General features: G+C 42.2%; 1 protein-coding gene and 2 non-coding genes across 3 annotated transcripts; all 3 read right to left on the bottom strand.

Annotated features, from left to right (window-relative positions):
• Positions 1-7707: 7707 nt before the first annotated feature.
• On the bottom strand, positions 7708-16401 carry RPS3 (ribosomal protein S3). The gene is made up of 7 exons (XM_036745529.1): positions 16328-16401; positions 13155-13285; positions 12121-12214; positions 11668-11762; positions 10681-10868; positions 10090-10286; positions 7708-7785 (listed from the first exon to the last, which is right to left on the bottom strand). The coding sequence occupies exons 1-6, from the start codon at positions 16355-16357 to the stop codon at positions 10093-10095; spliced, it is 732 nt and encodes a 243-aa protein (XP_036601424.1). The 5' UTR covers positions 16358-16401; the 3' UTR covers positions 7708-7785; positions 10090-10092.
• Positions 10380-10525, bottom strand: LOC118840545. Its single transcript, XR_005009723.1, has one exon. It is a non-coding gene; the product is annotated as a small nucleolar RNA SNORD15 (small nucleolar RNA).
• LOC118840546 lies at positions 13361-13506 on the bottom strand. The gene has a single exon (XR_005009724.1). It is a non-coding gene; the product is annotated as a small nucleolar RNA SNORD15 (small nucleolar RNA).
• Positions 16402-16788: the final 387 nt, after the last annotated feature.

Here is a 16788-nt window from a genome sequence, read left to right on the forward strand (position 1 = left end):
CTTTTTAACAAAGCAAAATGTAACTCTGATCCACCCCCTAAAGTACCAATATAGCTGTCAGCTATGTTGATGCTATCTAAAAGCCAGCACTCCCCAATGCCACCCTGGGAAGAAAGGCCCCTGTCGAGCCAACCACCAAAGTCAAGACTCCAAAGTCAGACAGGATGGTGAGAGTTTTAAGAATTTATTGTATGGTTGTTTAGTCCTGTCTGACTCTGTGACTCCATTCGGGGTTTTCTTGGCAAAGATACTGGAGTGGTTTGCCATTTCCTTCTCCAGCTCTTTTTTCCAGATGAGAAAACTGAGGCAAACAGTGTTAAAGTGCCTTGCCCAGGGTCACACAGCTAGTAAGTGTCTGAGGCCAGATTTGACCTGAGGAAGATGTCTTCCTCACTTCCAGGCCCATGCCACCTAGCTGCCCCTGATAATTATTGTGGAGGAGCTCTAATTATTAGGAAGGGGAGCCATGATGTTGACAATCCTTTCAGATTATTTGAACCCCAAGAACATCCAAAGCATCCAAACTGCTTTTGCTTTATTCTAAAAATGCCCTTTCCTGCCTCAGCAACTTCAAAGACCAGGTAAGATTGACAAGGGGTATCTTTCCTGTTGGTGACAGAACGTCTGCAACCAGAACAGTGGGATTTCTCTTATCTTGATATTCTAGAGACATCTGCATCCTGTGGTCCTAATCTCTAAGTGACCCTACCTAGTCAATTGTCTTGTTCAACTAAGAACTTCCCTTCTTTGATATGGAGATCATAAACTGCAGTTGGGATTGTTACTTAAACCTTGTCTTTCTTCTTCCAGTCAATCAGAGGTTTGCTTCTGATTCCATGATCATGTATCTGCCAGCTTCAAGGGAATAAACTATGTGAATTTATATATCACCTAGCCTGTTTGCCTCCTTTAACCAAACTTTCAGGTCGACAGTGTACAACTGAAGTTAACTGGGTATTTGTTGAGTAATTGGCCAAGGGAATATAAGGAAAAATAATGTAGTTGGGTAAAGCATTGAATCTGTAGTTTTAGTCCAGCAAATCTCTGCCATTTAATATCCAATTAAGTTAATTTTCTTCTCTGGCACTCAATTTCATCATCTATAGAAGAGGGTTTGGCTTTGGCAGTATGTTTTAGTATAGGAGTTCTTAGCCTTTTTTTGCATTATAGATTCTCAAAGTCTGGGAAAGCCCACAGACCCTTTCTCAGAATAATGTTTTTGAATGCATAAAATACAAAAGGTTCCAAAAGAAGGGAATTATATTGGAATAGAATTACCAAAACATTTAGAATTTTTTTTTCACAGATTGAGTACTTAACCTGAAATCATAAGACCTAGATTCAAATATTACCTTTGACACTTAATTAGCTATATAACTGTAGCCAAGTCACTTCCCTTTCTGAAACACAGCTTCCTTCTGAGAAAGGGATACTGGTTGCAGAGAAGGTGCCTGCCTGTATTGGTAGGAGTTTCTGCACCTGGAATTTCCCTATGCCAATGGAATCACAGGTCTTATCCATACCTACCTCAAATGAATTGCATACTTCAAATCAACATATGAATGGCAATTACTACTATTCTAAATCACCAGAGCTGGTAGGCATTATAGACTGCAGACCATCTCATTTTGAGGAAACTCTGAGAAGCTACTGCTCCCTAGTGGCTAACTCAGAGTACACCGTGACCTGCTCAATCATACTGTTCTCCTTCTGGGACCTCTGAAATACAAAGGTCACTACTTCACCTACTGAGAAAGTACTAGCATTAAAGAATTTCAGTTGGGCCTCAATGTACAGGATAAAATTCAGAGTCACAGAATACAAGAAGGTAAGAGTACCAGGAAAGATCTTAGAGATCCTCTGCCCACCCACCCCCATCCCCAGTCAAAGGGCTGATAATTCAATGAACATGGAGCTGGGGACCTGGGGCAGAGCTGTCTCTACTAATGAGGGAAATCAGTCATCATATAAAGTTAGGGTATCAGGCCTTTCACCACCCGGTGCTTCACAACTAGACTACCTGACCTCAGAAATTTAGAAACTAACCTCTTCTCCCATGGCTGGCTGGGTAGTTTCAAAACAACATCCAGCTGGGGTCTAGGCCACATTTTTCCTGGCAACTGTCTTTTGGCTAGCAAACTCTCTCCTTTTCCTCTTACAATCTCTGTGACTCCCTAGGGTTACCTAGGCAAAACTTTTTCTGTTACCACTCTATAACCTCATTCACCTCAGGCTTATTCTATCCTGAGTGTGTCTATTCCAACGTTTTCTACTTCTACTGTGCCATCTAGAACCCTATTCTGTTGTTAACTTACTACCATTCCCATCAGGCTTGTTCTCTATCATACTTTACATCACTGTTCAGTCAATCTAGCTCCCTTCCAGAATTGAAAACCGCAGTAAAGAGTGGGGTTATAAGGCACAAGGCCCTACAAGTGGTGTCTAACACCTATGATTCCTTTGCGCTGACAGGTGAACTGAGCTGAGTTTTAAAGTGCAGTTGGTCTAAAGGCAGTCAGGTATCTGCCCCAAATCTGGTGCCAGCATGGTAAACTTTCAAGAACAAGAGGCCAATCAGGCTAAAAAAGGATGACCCAGACCATTTGCCTCTTTATGGAGGAAGAGTGGCTGCTACACTTCCAGCTTGGGCAAAAGAAGAGATCCAGTCTCAAAAAAAAAAAAAAAAAACCCAAAATGTGGTAAGATGGCATGATAAACTGTGAAGATAAAGGAATTTTAGAGTTTACGAATGTTGGAAGATTTGTAGGTGGACAGCAAGAATCAAGAGTATGACTAGCTGAGGCAGAATATAGGACTAAGTCACAAGAATTTATTAAACTGAGGAACTGCCAAGTTGAAAGTATATATGTGTAGAAGCCTCCTCCCCTCCTGGATCACTGATTTGTCAGGCAGGGGGCTTGCATAGTTCAATGAAGCTATATGCTACGCTGTACAGGGTTACCCAAGATAGACGGGTCATAATGATGAGTTCAAACAAAAGGTGATCCACTAGAGGATGAAATGGAAAACCATTCTAGTACCTTTACCAAGAAAACCCCATGGGCAGTATTAAAATGAAAAGATATGACACCAGAAGATGAGCCCCTCAGGTCAAAAGAGTGAAGGACAACTACAAATAGCCCTAGTACTAATGAAGGAGCTGGGCCAAAGCTAAAAGAAACCACAGCTGCAGATATATCTGGTGATGAAAGGAATGCTGTATCCAATGCTGTAAAGATCAGTATTGCATAGGAAACTGGAAGGTGAGATCTATGAACCAAGGTAGGCTGGAGGTGGTCAAACAGGAGATAGAAAGATTAAACATTCACATCTTGGGTGTCAGTGAACTTAAAAAAGATGGGAATGGATGAATTTAAGTGATCATTATGTATACTACTGTGGGTAAGAATCCTTTAGAATAAATGAGAAGCCCTCAGTCAATAAAGGTAAGAAAAACAGTACTTTGGTATTATCTTAAAAACAACAGAATGATATCTGCTCAAATCCAAAGCAAACAGTTCAACATTACAGTAACATGTCTATGCTCCGACCACTGATGCTGAAGAGGCCTAAGTTGATCAGTTCTATGAAGACCTATATCTTCTAGAAATAACACCAAAAATAGATGTCACATCTATCAAAAGGGATTGGAATGCTAACATAGGAAATCAAAAGACAATTGGTATAACATGCCAAGTTTGGCCTTGTAGTAAAAAATGAAGTAGGGCAGAGACGTTTTGTCAAGATGGCTCATTGGTCATAGCAAATACTCTTTTTCAACAACACAAAAGGTGACGCTACACATGAACATCACCAAATGGTTAAAAAAGAAATTAAACTGATTATATACTTTGTAGTCAAAGGTAGAGCTGTACTGATTGTAGCTCAGGTCATGAGCTTCTTATTGTAAAATTTAAACTTAAATTTTTTGGGTGGCAATCGGAGTTAAGTGAACTGCCCAGAGTCACACAGCCAGTACGTGTCTAAAGCCTTATTTGAACTCAGGTCCTCCTGACTCCAGGGCCAGTGCTCCATTCACTATGCCACCTTGCTGTCCCAAAATTTAGACTTATATTGAAGAACGAAAGGGAAAACCATCAGACTGTATAGGTGTAGCATTTCTGGTGAATATAAAGTGGAGGTGATGAATAGATTTAAGGGATTAGGTCTAGTAGATAGTGCCAGAAGAACTAAAGAAAGAGGTTCACAATAAAGAGGCAGCAACAAAAAAACACTCCAAAAAAAAGAGCAAGAAAGCAAAATGGTTGTCTGATGAGGTTCTACAAATAGCTGAGGAAAGAAAAGAAAAAGGTAAAGGAGAAAGGGAAAGATACATCCAACTTAATGCAGAATTCCAGAGAATAGAAAGGAGATGAAGGCTTTTCTTAAATGAGCAATGCAAAGAAATAGAAAAAAAAAAATAGGATGGGAAAGACAAGAGATCTCTAAGAAAATCAGAGATATTAAGGGAATGTTTCAGGCAAAGATGGGCATGATAAAATACAAAACTGGTAGGGACTTAACAGAAGCAGAAGAGATTAAATATACAGAACTATGCAAGATCTTAACATCACTGATAACTACAGCGGTGTAGTTGCTGATCTAGAGGCAGACATCCCAAAGAATGAAATCAAATGGGCTTTAGGAAGCATTGCTAACAATAAGGCTAGCAGAGGTGACAAAACTCCACTGAGCTATTAAAATCCTAGAAGATGATGCTGTTAAAAGTGCTGTACTCAATATGCCAGCAAACTTGGAAAACAACAGCGGCCACTGGATCGGAAAAGGTCAATTTACATCCCAATACTATAAGGGTAAAGCCAAAGAATGTTCAAATTATCAAACAACTGTACTCATTTCACATGCCAGCAAGGTTATGCTTAAGATTCTACAAGCTAGGGATGCCCATCAATTGGGGAATGGCTGAACAAGTTGTATATGAATAATGGAATACTATTGTTCTACAAGAAATGATAAGCAGGCATATTTCAGAAAAACCTGGACTTACATAAATTGATGCGAAGTGAAGCGGGCAGAACCAGGAGAACATTGTACACAGTAACAGCATAACTACACAACGATCAACTTTGATAAACTTGGCTCTTCTCAGCAGTACAATGATCTAAGACAATTCCAAGACTCATGATGGAAAACGCTACCAACATCAAGAGAAAGAACTATGGGGTCTGAATGCAGACTGAGGGATACTATTTTGTTTTTTTCCCCCTTTCTCAAGGTTTTTCCCTTTTGTTCTGACTCTTTCACAACATGACTAATGTGCAATTGTTTAATGTGATTGTACACATATCATCCGTTATCAGATTGCCTGACGTCTTGGAGAGGGGAGAAAAAAATTTGAAACTGAAAATCTTATAGCAAAAGCGAATGTTGAAAACTACCTTTCTTTACACGTAATTGGAAAAAATAAAATACTATTAAGTGAAAAAAGATTTTGCAAGCTAGGCTTCAGCAATATGTGAACCAAGAAATACCAGAAATGCTGGTTTTTAAAGAGGCAGAGGAACTAGAGACCAAATTGCCAACATTTGCTGGATTATGGAGAAGGCAAGAGTTTCCTTAGGCAGTTAGGTGGCACAGTGGAGAGAGATCCCAGGTCCAGAGTTCAAATCCAGCCCAATACTTACTAGCTGTGACCATTGGCAAATCAATTAACCATGTCTGCTTGTTTCCTTATTTGCAAAATGAGCCAAGACCACCCCAAATGGGTCAACTTCTGCTTCACTGACTACAATAAAGTCTTTGACTTTGTATGTGGGTCAAGAAGCAACAGTTAAAACCAAACATGGAACAACTGATTGCTTTAAGAGTGGAAAAGGGGTACAAGGAATATATTATCCCCTTATTTAATTTATATGGAAAGTACATCATATGAAATACCAGGCTAACCCAAAAGTCATAAAGTTGATGGGAGAAATACTAACAATCTCAGATATGTAGATGATACCACTCTGATGGCAGAAAGTAAAGAATTAAGAAGCCTCTTGATGAGGGTGAAAGAGGATCAAAGCTGGCTTGAAGCTTAACATCAAAAAAAAAAAAAAAAACTAAGATCTTGGCAACCAGACATTTCCTGGCAAATAGAGGGAGAAGAAATGGAAATGGAAGCGGTGTCAGATTGTATATTCTTGGGCTCAAAGATCACTGCAGACTGTGACTGCAGCTATGAAATTATAAGATGCTTGATCCTTGGAAGGCAATCTATGGCAAATCTGGATAGCATACAAAAATGCGGAGACCTCACCTTGCCAACAAAGATCTCTTTAGTCAAAATTACGGTTTTTCCAACAGCAATGTATGGCCTTGACAGTAGGACTGTATACGGAAAAGCTGAGCACTGCAGAACCAACACTTCCTCTCTTGCACAGCAAGGCAAATTGGTCAATACTTAAATCAGACTGTTCACTGAAAGGTCCAGTACTGAAGCCAAAGCTTACTCTGGCCATACAATGAGAAGACAGGACTCACTGGAAAAGACCCTGATCTTGGGAACGATTGAAGACAAAAGCAGAGATGAGCTTGGACACTTTGGTAGATAGTGGAGGAAAAAAGTATCTGGTGTGCTGTGGTTCATGGAGTTATGAGAAAAAACTAAACACCAAGAGAGGGGATGTTTCATATCAAACATATATGGGAAGATGCAAATTTAGAAGGCCCACTTGCCCAGGAAATAAATGGCAAAAAGTTAGCAACAAGCAGTTTTTTATTTAGCCTACCACCCCTTAAAAAAAAATTACTTAGCACCTCCTGTAAATCTACTGGTTTTTGAAATTTGCATCATTTCAAAAAACTATAATATTCTTTTTAAAAAATGACATATCTTAAATTTAATTGCTGATGTATCCTGGACTTCCCAACAATTTTCCACACACTTGCTTGTTAAAATCTGTCAGAATTGACCACTGATTGGTTATAACTTCTATTTTGTGTTTATTTGGAAAATGTAATCACAACTAACTTACACAATAGATGAAACACACACAAATGGTTTTTCAAAATTTTCTTTATGCTCTATTTCCTTATGCTTCCACTGCCCCTTATTTTTATTCAACACCCCCAATTGCACCACAGGCTTCTACAGTACCCCCCAGGGAGAGGTACAACCTACTTTGGGAACATGGTTATACAGACAAATGGGGGATGGACCTACCATTTCGTTGGTGTAGGGAATTCTCCATCAGTGTGAGGACACTCTTCAGTTGCAGCTTTAAATCTTAAGTGCTGCAGTAGTTAGAGGTTAAGTGACTTGCCCTGGGTCACATAACCAGTTTCATTCTTCAGTTTTTGTTGTTTCCAGGCAGGTTCTCTATCCACTAAGCCATGCTTTTAGGAATATAAAAGCTGGTCCACTGCTTATGGGGACCTCTAATAATTCATATTCTCATTAGACTTAAAATTTTACAAAGTGCTTTAATTCCTAAAAAACACCTTTAAATAAATAGTACCAAATATAATTATAGTGTGGAAATTGTGCATTATTTTTTTCCTAACCCTGTGAAATGTAAGTGAGGAAACAAGTCTTGGTGAAACGACTTTGTCCAAATCAAGTCTTTTCTCCTGACTTCCCTCTTTTGTCTTGGTATCCCCAGTACCTGATAGTTGAAAATCTGGGACAAGGTGTTATGGATGAATTTGTTCATTTCTTACTGGTAATCTGTCCACCTTTTAAAAAATGCGACAACCAGAGTGTTTGTTTTAAAAAAAAAGATTTTATTAAAGATCTTTACAGAAGAGCTTCGGGCACACCATTCCAGGTGTCACAGAGTCCTTGAAACCAAAATAAGACAAAAGTTAGATAAAAGCAGCAACCCTAAAGTCTACAAGTTGGTGTTATCTTTGGATATGAGAGGTGAGGGAGAAGGAAAAAGCCTGTTGCCAGTTTCTGATCTCCACAACATCTCTCACATCTGTCCCCTCCATTTCCACTGTTACCACTACATCAAGCCCTCAGTAGCATCCCACTGAACTAGTCTTCCCACCACCAGAATAACTTATGCATTAAATCTAGTCATATCACCAGTCTGCTCAAGCTTCAGAGGTTTCCTATTGCCTACCAGATCAAGTCCAAATTCTTTTGCTTGTCATTCAAGGCTTTCCATCACCCTACTTTCAATTATACACCTATAACTCAAGTTTACTCCTCTATGCCCAGAACCAGACCTGTGCTATTCCTGCCTTGGCTATAGCTCTTCATATCTGCAATGTCTCCCCACCTCCCACTTTTGTCTCAATTAAAGGCTAACTCAAAAGCCACATTCTACATGTACCTTTCAAGATGCCCCCTCATATAAAAACCTACCATCTTGTACCACACATGGCACTGTTTTTTCCACCTATGTATAATAGTCTTTGTCTTAATGCCCCCCACCCCACTAGACAGCAAGCTACATGATGAAGGCAGACTTAAGGTCCAGCACTTACAGGGTCCCTCATTCTGCACCCCCCATCTTGAACTAGGTGATTTATATCATTTCTCCAAGATATTCAAATCAATTTAATCCTCTTTATCAACATCTCAGTGGCCATTTCTTAAACCTGATTAACATCCAGTCAAGTTACCTACTTAGCCATTTACCCTACTTCAAACTAGCCCGATCGGAGGCAGGGAGGGACTATCATCTTTTTTTATACACGAGGAAACTGAGGCAGAGGGGAAAAGAATCACTCAAATGTGTAAAGGATCAACACAGCCAGAATTAGAACCTGAGATCAGTATTCTGTTCTAGGAGGAGAAAGCAAGAAACTAAAACTCTAAGTGACAGAAAACTACAAAGAAAGTCTGGACTAGACCATCATATGAGTCAGTCAATCTTATCTTCTGGCAGAGGTGGGTTGGTGGACCTGACCCTCTAAATCTGGACCATGTCTACTGAGGTACTATTAACCACACAAGTTCCTCAGGGGAAAACAACAAAATGGCTTGAAAGCCAGAGGGAACCTAGAGAAAGCTAGTCCCAACTGCCTAGAAAGGGCGATCCACTCAAAGCCACACAGGGAATCCAGGTGTTATGGTCCAGAGGTCTTTTTATATACCAAGCTGCCTCCCTCAAATATCTGAAGGGCTAGGGAAGGGGGAAGGAGTACACATTATTTTGTATAGCTCCAAAGAACTACGACAACTGCCAGAAAATAAAAGGAAAGCAGAGTGTTTGCAATTTAACATTTATTAAATATTTGTAAGTGCAAGACAGAGACAAGTAAAAGGTGACAGCAAAGTTTTCAACATTGTGTGGTTAACAGAGACATGCATACAAATACTATTGATACAGACAGAATAGGATAAGGTGAGAAGACAGGTGTATTGAAGATTTCACTGAAAGATATTAAAAGGTGTTAAAAGATTTCCACTGGTGGGGATTGGAGTCTACCACAACAGCTTGAGCCAAAGCAGAAGGACAGGAGGAAAAGGAGACACAGTGACAGTGCACTCTGCCCGGAATGAGAGATGAGATTTGGGCTCCATTTCAGAGCTTCTGAACAATCAGAAATGCCCCAAAATGGTAGCATCTCAGTCCCTGGGAGTTAGTGTATCACTAGACATGCAAGCAGAGGCAGGACAGCAAAGTGGGAAAGGCAGTGGGAGGTTGGGCAAGTCACTTCCTCTCTGAGCCCATTTCCTGCTCTATAAATCTGGTCACCTCTCAGGTCTCTTGGCCCTACCATTCCATGTTCTATGGTCCCTTTTCAAGCCTCTGACACTTTTACCATCCAATAAAACTACAAGCTGCATTTCTGAGAAGTCTCGCTTTGGTCACTAGCCCATTATTAAGAGGAGACACTTCAGTTTCCCAGAGCCTCTAACAGACTAAGTCCCTACCCTGCCTCCTTCCCAAGGCTATGGTGCAGATCAGAAGGCAATGGACACAAATCTATTGTGAAAAGTTGTGATACTTTTCAGTGGGTGTCAGGCAAAATGACTTCTTGGGTCCCTAGCAACTAAGAAACATTCCATGGGCAAAGGCCCCAGGCAGAACAAGCCTCTGAGGACAGGCATTAAATTGGCACACACACTCTTAAACAAAACAATCGCTAGCTAGCTGCTCCCACCCAAATGCAGCTCTATGGACTGACCTGTTACGCAGTGGGCACTGGCTGGGGCATAGCTGGTTGCTCTGCCTTCCCACTCTTCTGCTCTGAGATGGGGGTGGTAGGAAGAATCTCATCCTTGGGCTCTACGATGCTCACATGGTCAGGCAGGGGCTTCTTAGGGCCAATCTTGCCACTTGGGTCCCAGGGCAACATGATTTTGACTTTAATTCCCAATACACCTGAATGGCACCAAGGTTAAATATGAAATGGCTACATGAGACAAAGATCTGACAGAATCTAGCAACTTTCTAGTACAGAAAAGCTCTTTGGCCCCTTCTCAGACAAATGCCTCTAGATCAACCAAAGACAAGACACTTTTGCAAAGGCCCCCACATACAGTGACACAAAACATGCCAATGCCAGGGGACTCAGAGCAGGTCGTGTCCTTTCTGACTCGTCATCTTTGTCATCACTGAAGGGGATTCCAGCAGCCTTCGGGTTCTTCAGAGTCCTGGGGATAGAGTGCTGATCCAGGCTCCCAACCCAGCCATTTCCCTTCCTGAATTCAATTCCTCAAGGCATAAGCTATCTGCGGCAACACCAAGTTGAACCCAAGTTTTTGCAGCTGCTCACCCTGTCTGAGGAGGACATGACGCACAGCTGTGTCGACGTAGTAGTTGACAGGGTCTCCACTGTGGATCATCAGGCCATCCACAAACTTCATGGACTTGGCCCTCTGGCCTCTGAGCTTACCAGACACCACCACCTCACATCCCTTTGCTCCACTCTCCATAATGAAGCGGAGGACACCATAGCAGGCCCTTCAGGGGCAGAGAAGGAAAAAAAAGACTATCATCTAACAATACACTAATTATTTGTCGGGAGTGGGGGAAACTGGGAGAGAGATGTTAAAAGAACCTTATATTTCTGATTCAACTGAACAAAACTTATTTGTTTTAGTAGTTACAAGACCCAATCAGCATTAAGGAAGGGAAAGGTCAGCAAGTCTCAGCCCAGCTGTGACTCTCCTGTTAAGATAAAAGCTCAAGACACAGAAGCTAAGCCCAAGAAATAACTCCTAGACTATACTGCTAATGCTGGAAGAAATTTTAGGTCTTCTGGCCCCCTAATGGTACAACTTACAGATGAAAAAAACGAGGCACAGAAAAGCAACTTGCCTGAGGTTACAGGGCTGGTAAATAGCAGACCCAGGTCTTTTGGGCACCCACTATGGCAAGCAGCCTCCAGACAACGCTCTCCAGATCAAATGATGGATAGAACACACTTTTGATAAGGGCCTCAGACTAGCACTATAGTATTACATAACAGGAGTTAACCTCTGACTTGCTACTGCATCAGATCCCAGGCATGAGGTCCTAAAGACCATAATCCTCAACTCACCCCATCTCCAAGGACTGGCCTGAATTTTTCTAGCCATGGAAATTTGCAAACTGTTACTAAGGCACAATGGAGTCCAGCTATATGATGTTGGAGATAACAGCAGCTGATGAAATCAAAGGTCCCCAAAGAAATAACAGCTCCCTAGGTTATGAACTTTGCTCACAATAGCCCTATGAGGCAGGCTGTACAAATTAAGTCCGAATGGACTAGGAAACTTACCTACGAACAGCAAGACCTCCCAGCAGTTTGTAACGCAGGGACTCAGCCTGGGCAATAGCACAGAGACCTCTGGTGGCCACCTTCTCAGCATACAGCTTTAAAAGAACAAAACAAGGACCCTAAATGCACATCTTGCTGAGGCTTAGCACCTGACAAGATTCTCCTGTTAAAATCTACCCAGGGCTATTTCTGTTTGGCCTCCAAAGACCAAAAACAAACAAAACAAAACATTCCCTCTAGGATTAAGGCACTCCCTGCTCCCAGGGGAACATCTAACAGTTATGTAAGGAACCTCATTGTACTGAGCACTTCCTTTCAGATACTCGAAGATAGTTGTGTCCCAAAACTCTTCTCAAGAGCAGCTGCATTTCCCTCATTTGTCTTTCCTATACTTCTCCACATGATGAGACTGTATCAATGAGGATTAAAACTTCAGCCAAAGGCCACACTTACCTCTACACTGCCTTCAGGGAAGCCAAACCTCTTTTGAACCACCGCTGTCAGTTCACGAATCCGGCGACCCTTCTCTCCAAGGACATTCTGAGTCCTGAAAGTGGAGGCAAACGGGATCACTGGAAGGAGCAGACACGGAACAGTTTGGCAGCTCTCAAATGCCTAAGAAAAGCTTACATTTTATTTGGCCCAGGAGCATGTGGGTGAAAAGTAAAAGGGAAGGTAAGAAACAAAAGCTCAACCATTAGCCTGGTTTGTCTTCAGTGATTAATTTCCAATTACTGGCACTGTTCAGAGACATTGGACGATCGTCATAGAAGGAATTCATTCATATGCAGGTTTTCTGAAGTCCCTTTTACCTTCACCTTTCTACTACAAGGGTATCTTGAGTCTTCTAAGCTTTAACACCTTAAACCTCAACTAAGACATCTGGAGTGACTGAGGCTGACTTTGTGCAGCTTTGCCTCACTCCAATCCACTTGTAAGACACCATCACTGTGGTATCGAGAATGAAGACACAACACGACAGACTTTTGGGGTGTGTGTCCAACATCTTTGGCCAGAGCACCTTCACCTGAAGCCCTTATGCTCTCCTACATATGAAGGGAAAGTTACGCTATAGAATCTTCACTCAAGGCCTATGCATCCACTATATTATGATAGAGATGAGAACATTAATTCCTAATCATACTTTGCCACCAACTACCCATTCATATGGCCAGTGAGTGTCCAAACCAGGGCACGAACACAAGGTTTATTACTTACAAAAATCCTAGTTGAAGTCAAATCCATCCAACTACAATAAATACTAAAACTAGCTTGTATGGCCTATAAGCACACTACAACCAGGGCTGAAACATAACATACAATATGTGCTAGGAAGAACAAGTCCATTTAAAAAGATAAAACCATAATGATAAGTCTTGTAAGTGAGTCTTGTTTTTTAAGGCCAACTTTCAGCTAGTGCCCTGTTTGATACACAGCTGGCAGATGTGCATGCACCTCCCTCCATTGAGTGCTCAAAGGCTTATTACCTGGTGGCCAAGATGATGATTTCTGTCCTGGTTGGAGTAACTCGAACCTCCACCCCAGAATAGCCATCCTCAGCCAGCTCCCTGGTGAGAAACTCATTCAGCTCGGCTTTGAAGATGCCATCAGCAACAAACTAAATATAAAAGAAAGAGCCTGTATTGATATAAAGCCCTATTAGTTTTTCTGCTCTGATTTAAGTGTTATCAACCCTTCTCAGACAAATGCCTCTAGGTCTTCTTTAGGAAGTTACTTTGAGCCAGGAGTCTGAATTCTGGTCTGCAGAACGCAGCAGAGGAGAGCACCTGAACAAAGAGTCCACCTCCTGTCAGACTCGTCATCGAATCTTCATCGAAGGGTTTTTTATAACGGTTGCATTTGTGGTGCTTTTACCATGTACAAAGGGCTTGAAAATATCTTACCTGATCCTCCCAACAAACCTCTGAGGTAGGTGCTATTATCAGTCCCACTCTGCCTGGTCAGAGCTGAATACCCAAAGAACACAAAGTCTGTTGTCTGCCTAAATGGCTAAATGTACCACATCAGTTGCACCTGAACTGTAAGTGGCTAACGAAATCAAAAGCCAGAATAAAAGGCTAGATTATTCACACTTCAGAGAGGTAAACTTTAGTACAGAGGGAAAGTGACTTCCCTTAGGTTACGAGTTAGGTGTAGGACCCAGATTACCTGACTTCCAATTCAAATTTCCAACTCTACTATACCAAACTGATCCTCAAATTCCAGGCTTCAGTTCATTAGCCACTGAGAGCAAGGTCTATGCAAAAGCCTCATGTTCAAACTCCTGTAGGGAGAGCCAAAAGTAACTAAGGCCTAGCCTCCTCTGACCTGATGGTGCTTACTACCTCTCCTATACAATGCTGGTTGTTATAATGATATTAACAATGACAATTTAAAAGCTAAAATTCTCTTCTTTTTTAAATGAATGTTTATCATGAATTTTACAGATAAAGATATTTAAATTAAAAAAAATACAACACTATTTGCAAGTTTTTGTATCTGTAGCGCACTATGGTTGCAATTCAATTATGGTCTGAAATGAGTTACATCCCAATCTGTTAACTTTTTCCAAAAAGTTGTGTCATTAAATTTGATATGTGATCTACCACTAAACCATTTCTCTCCCTTCTACAAATCATACTCATTAAACTGGAATCTCTTTCAGTTAGCTTAGGCACTTATTAGCAATAGTTAAGATCCTTTCAACATGCTATTATTGGGAGAGAATTCTGGGTGAGGTTGATTTAGTTGAGGTTGTTCAGTGTGTCCAACTCTTCATGACCCCATTTGGGGTCTTCTTGGTAAAGATACTGGAGCGGTTTGCCATTTCCTTCTCCAGCTCATTTTACAGATGAGGAAACCGAGGCAAACATGGTTAAGTGACTTTGCCCAGGGTTACACAGCTGTTAAAGTGTTTGAGGCCACATTTAATGGGACTGACTTTAGGCACTGGCACTCTATCCACACCTAGCTGCTCATCTGAGATGGGAAACAGTAGATGCCATGAGCATGTCTTGGTTGTTAAGCAAGTACTAACTACAGGTTAGGTGGTCCCACTGCTCTGGATACTCAGTAATTTTAATCTTCATAGTCCCAGGAAAATAAGTGTCATGCTACACCTCTCTCCCCATTCTACCAAGAACCTGAGCAGGAGTTAATCTCCCCAATATCTACCAGCCTACCTTCTTTTGACCCACTTAAGCATCAACAGAACTGAGAATTCTCAAAGAGGGGAGGGCCTCAGAATCTGAACACTTGGATTGGAGTCTCCCATCCTGCCAGTTAGTAGCTATGACTCTGGAGAACTTAATTTTACCTTTTCTGTGGCTGTTTCTGCATCTGTAAAAGCTAACAGTGCTTACACCACCTACCTAACCTCACTTAAGTGAAGCACGTTTACAAACAGTGAAAGATGGAAGTCACGGCCATAAATGGAAGCTCCTGTTATTTAACTATATACACTGAAGTCCTAGTCTGATGCAGCATCTAAATAATCGATTGAATGCTGGACCTGGAGTCAGGAAAACCTGAATTCCTATCTAGTCTCAGACACCAGCTGTGTGACCCTGGGAAAAGTCACTTAACCTGTCTGCCTCAGTTTCCTCATATAGAAAAGGCGAATAATAACAGCACCTATTCCCAGGGTTCTTGGGTAGATAAAATATCTGCAAACTTGAAAGCACTATATAAACGCCAGCTATTATAATTATGTAATCAGAATACTTAATATCACACGTAATATTGCATATTATATATTGTAATAACCTTCAGTGATCACATAGCAATTCTTTTTTCTTTTGAAAAGAGTTACCCAACAAGAAAAGCCCGTCTTATGGAGAAGCGTTTGGCACTTTACCACTTGCAAAATGAGTAAGAATGAGGGCTCCACAAGTGGTGAGGTGAGGCAACATGTATCCCTCCTATCTTCAAGTGGCTCAGGGCCTGGCATACAGTAAGTGCTTAATAAATGCCCGTGACTTGTCTTCAGGGACATAAAATCGTCAACGCCTTCCTATTACACTTTGAAGGCTAAGGAAGGGGATTAATCAAAGAAGGCTTAGCAATTAGCCGAGGCGGGCCCAGCGCGGGCGCTGATAAATGCTGGTTCATTGACAGAGGGGTTCGTTCTCTTTCCAACACTCATCCCCCTCGGGACAAGAATGTTTAAATACCCGAGCGTTCCCTCCTTCCAGGCTCTCCCCCTTAAGAGGCCCCAATTAGTGATTTTTACGGAGGAGGAAAATGAAGCCCGGAACGGGGTTGGCCTGGAACGCACCGGCCCGAGGTGGGCATCCAGGCATCCGGGCCTCCCGGCTCCCCTGCTACCACGACTCGGCCCAGGAACCGAGAGAACTCTCTGCCTCTCCCCCCGGTCTCCCCTGCCCCGGCGGCTCCTTGGTACAGTCCACCCCGTGGCGCCCCCCATCTCCAAGCTGGGCCCTCGCCATCGTGGGCTCGCCCGGCCCCACGACCGGAGCCCAAGGAGCAACATGGAGGCAGCCGCGGCGGGAGCGTCAATCCGCCGCCATCCTCCTCCACCGAGGCTCCTTGCGATGCCCAAACAAGCCAAGGACCTAGGGCCAGACGGCCGTTCCTTCTTGGGTATCCCATACGGCCCCGCAATCCCTCCCCTAGCTCCCAGGAGCTCCTAGGACCTTACCTTCCTCTTCTTGGAGATCTGCACCGCCATCTTGCATCGACGGGAAAGAGAGAGCCCGGCAGAGGAAGTGACTATAAAGCCGAGGGGGAGGAGAGTCAGTCACAGCGCAAGCGCAAAGCGCCGCGGTAGTGAAGTCTTTGTCACTTTCCCAGCGCGGGCGCTTATGGGAAATGTAGTATTTTTGGAAGAGAACCCTGGAACGAGAAGGACGAAGAGTGAATTAATCCACAAATCAAGCCAATAAGCATTTATTAAATGACCATCATGTGCCAGGCACTGACCTCAAAGAACTCACTTTCTTAATGGGGGAGACAACACATAAATAACTGTCTCTTCCATTTAGAATATGAGTTCTAAAACAAAAAACGTACTTTATAAAAGAGACATAGAAAATAAATTCTAGATTATCGCTGGTGAGGAGGCACTGGCATTTGCAGGGGTGTGTTAGTAAAAGTTTAACA

The sequence above is a fragment of the Trichosurus vulpecula genome, chromosome 2 (genome assembly GCF_011100635.1).
Source record: "Trichosurus vulpecula isolate mTriVul1 chromosome 2, mTriVul1.pri, whole genome shotgun sequence".
Lineage (NCBI taxonomy): Eukaryota > Metazoa > Chordata > Mammalia > Diprotodontia > Phalangeridae > Trichosurus > Trichosurus vulpecula.

Excerpts from the sequence above, each read along its gene's own strand:
- RPS3 (XM_036745529.1), bottom strand. The coding sequence starts at position 16,357 with ATGGCGGTGCAGATCTCCAAGAAGAGGAAG. Across the intron at positions 11,763-12,120 it reads TCCCTGAAGGCAGTGTAGAG|CTGTATGCTGAGAAGGTGGC; the intron begins GTAAGTGTGGCC and ends GTTCTTTTAAAG. Across the intron at positions 10,869-11,667 it reads GGAGGTCTTGCTGTTCGTAG|GGCCTGCTATGGTGTCCTCC; the intron begins GTAAGTTTCCTA and ends CTGCCCCTGAAG.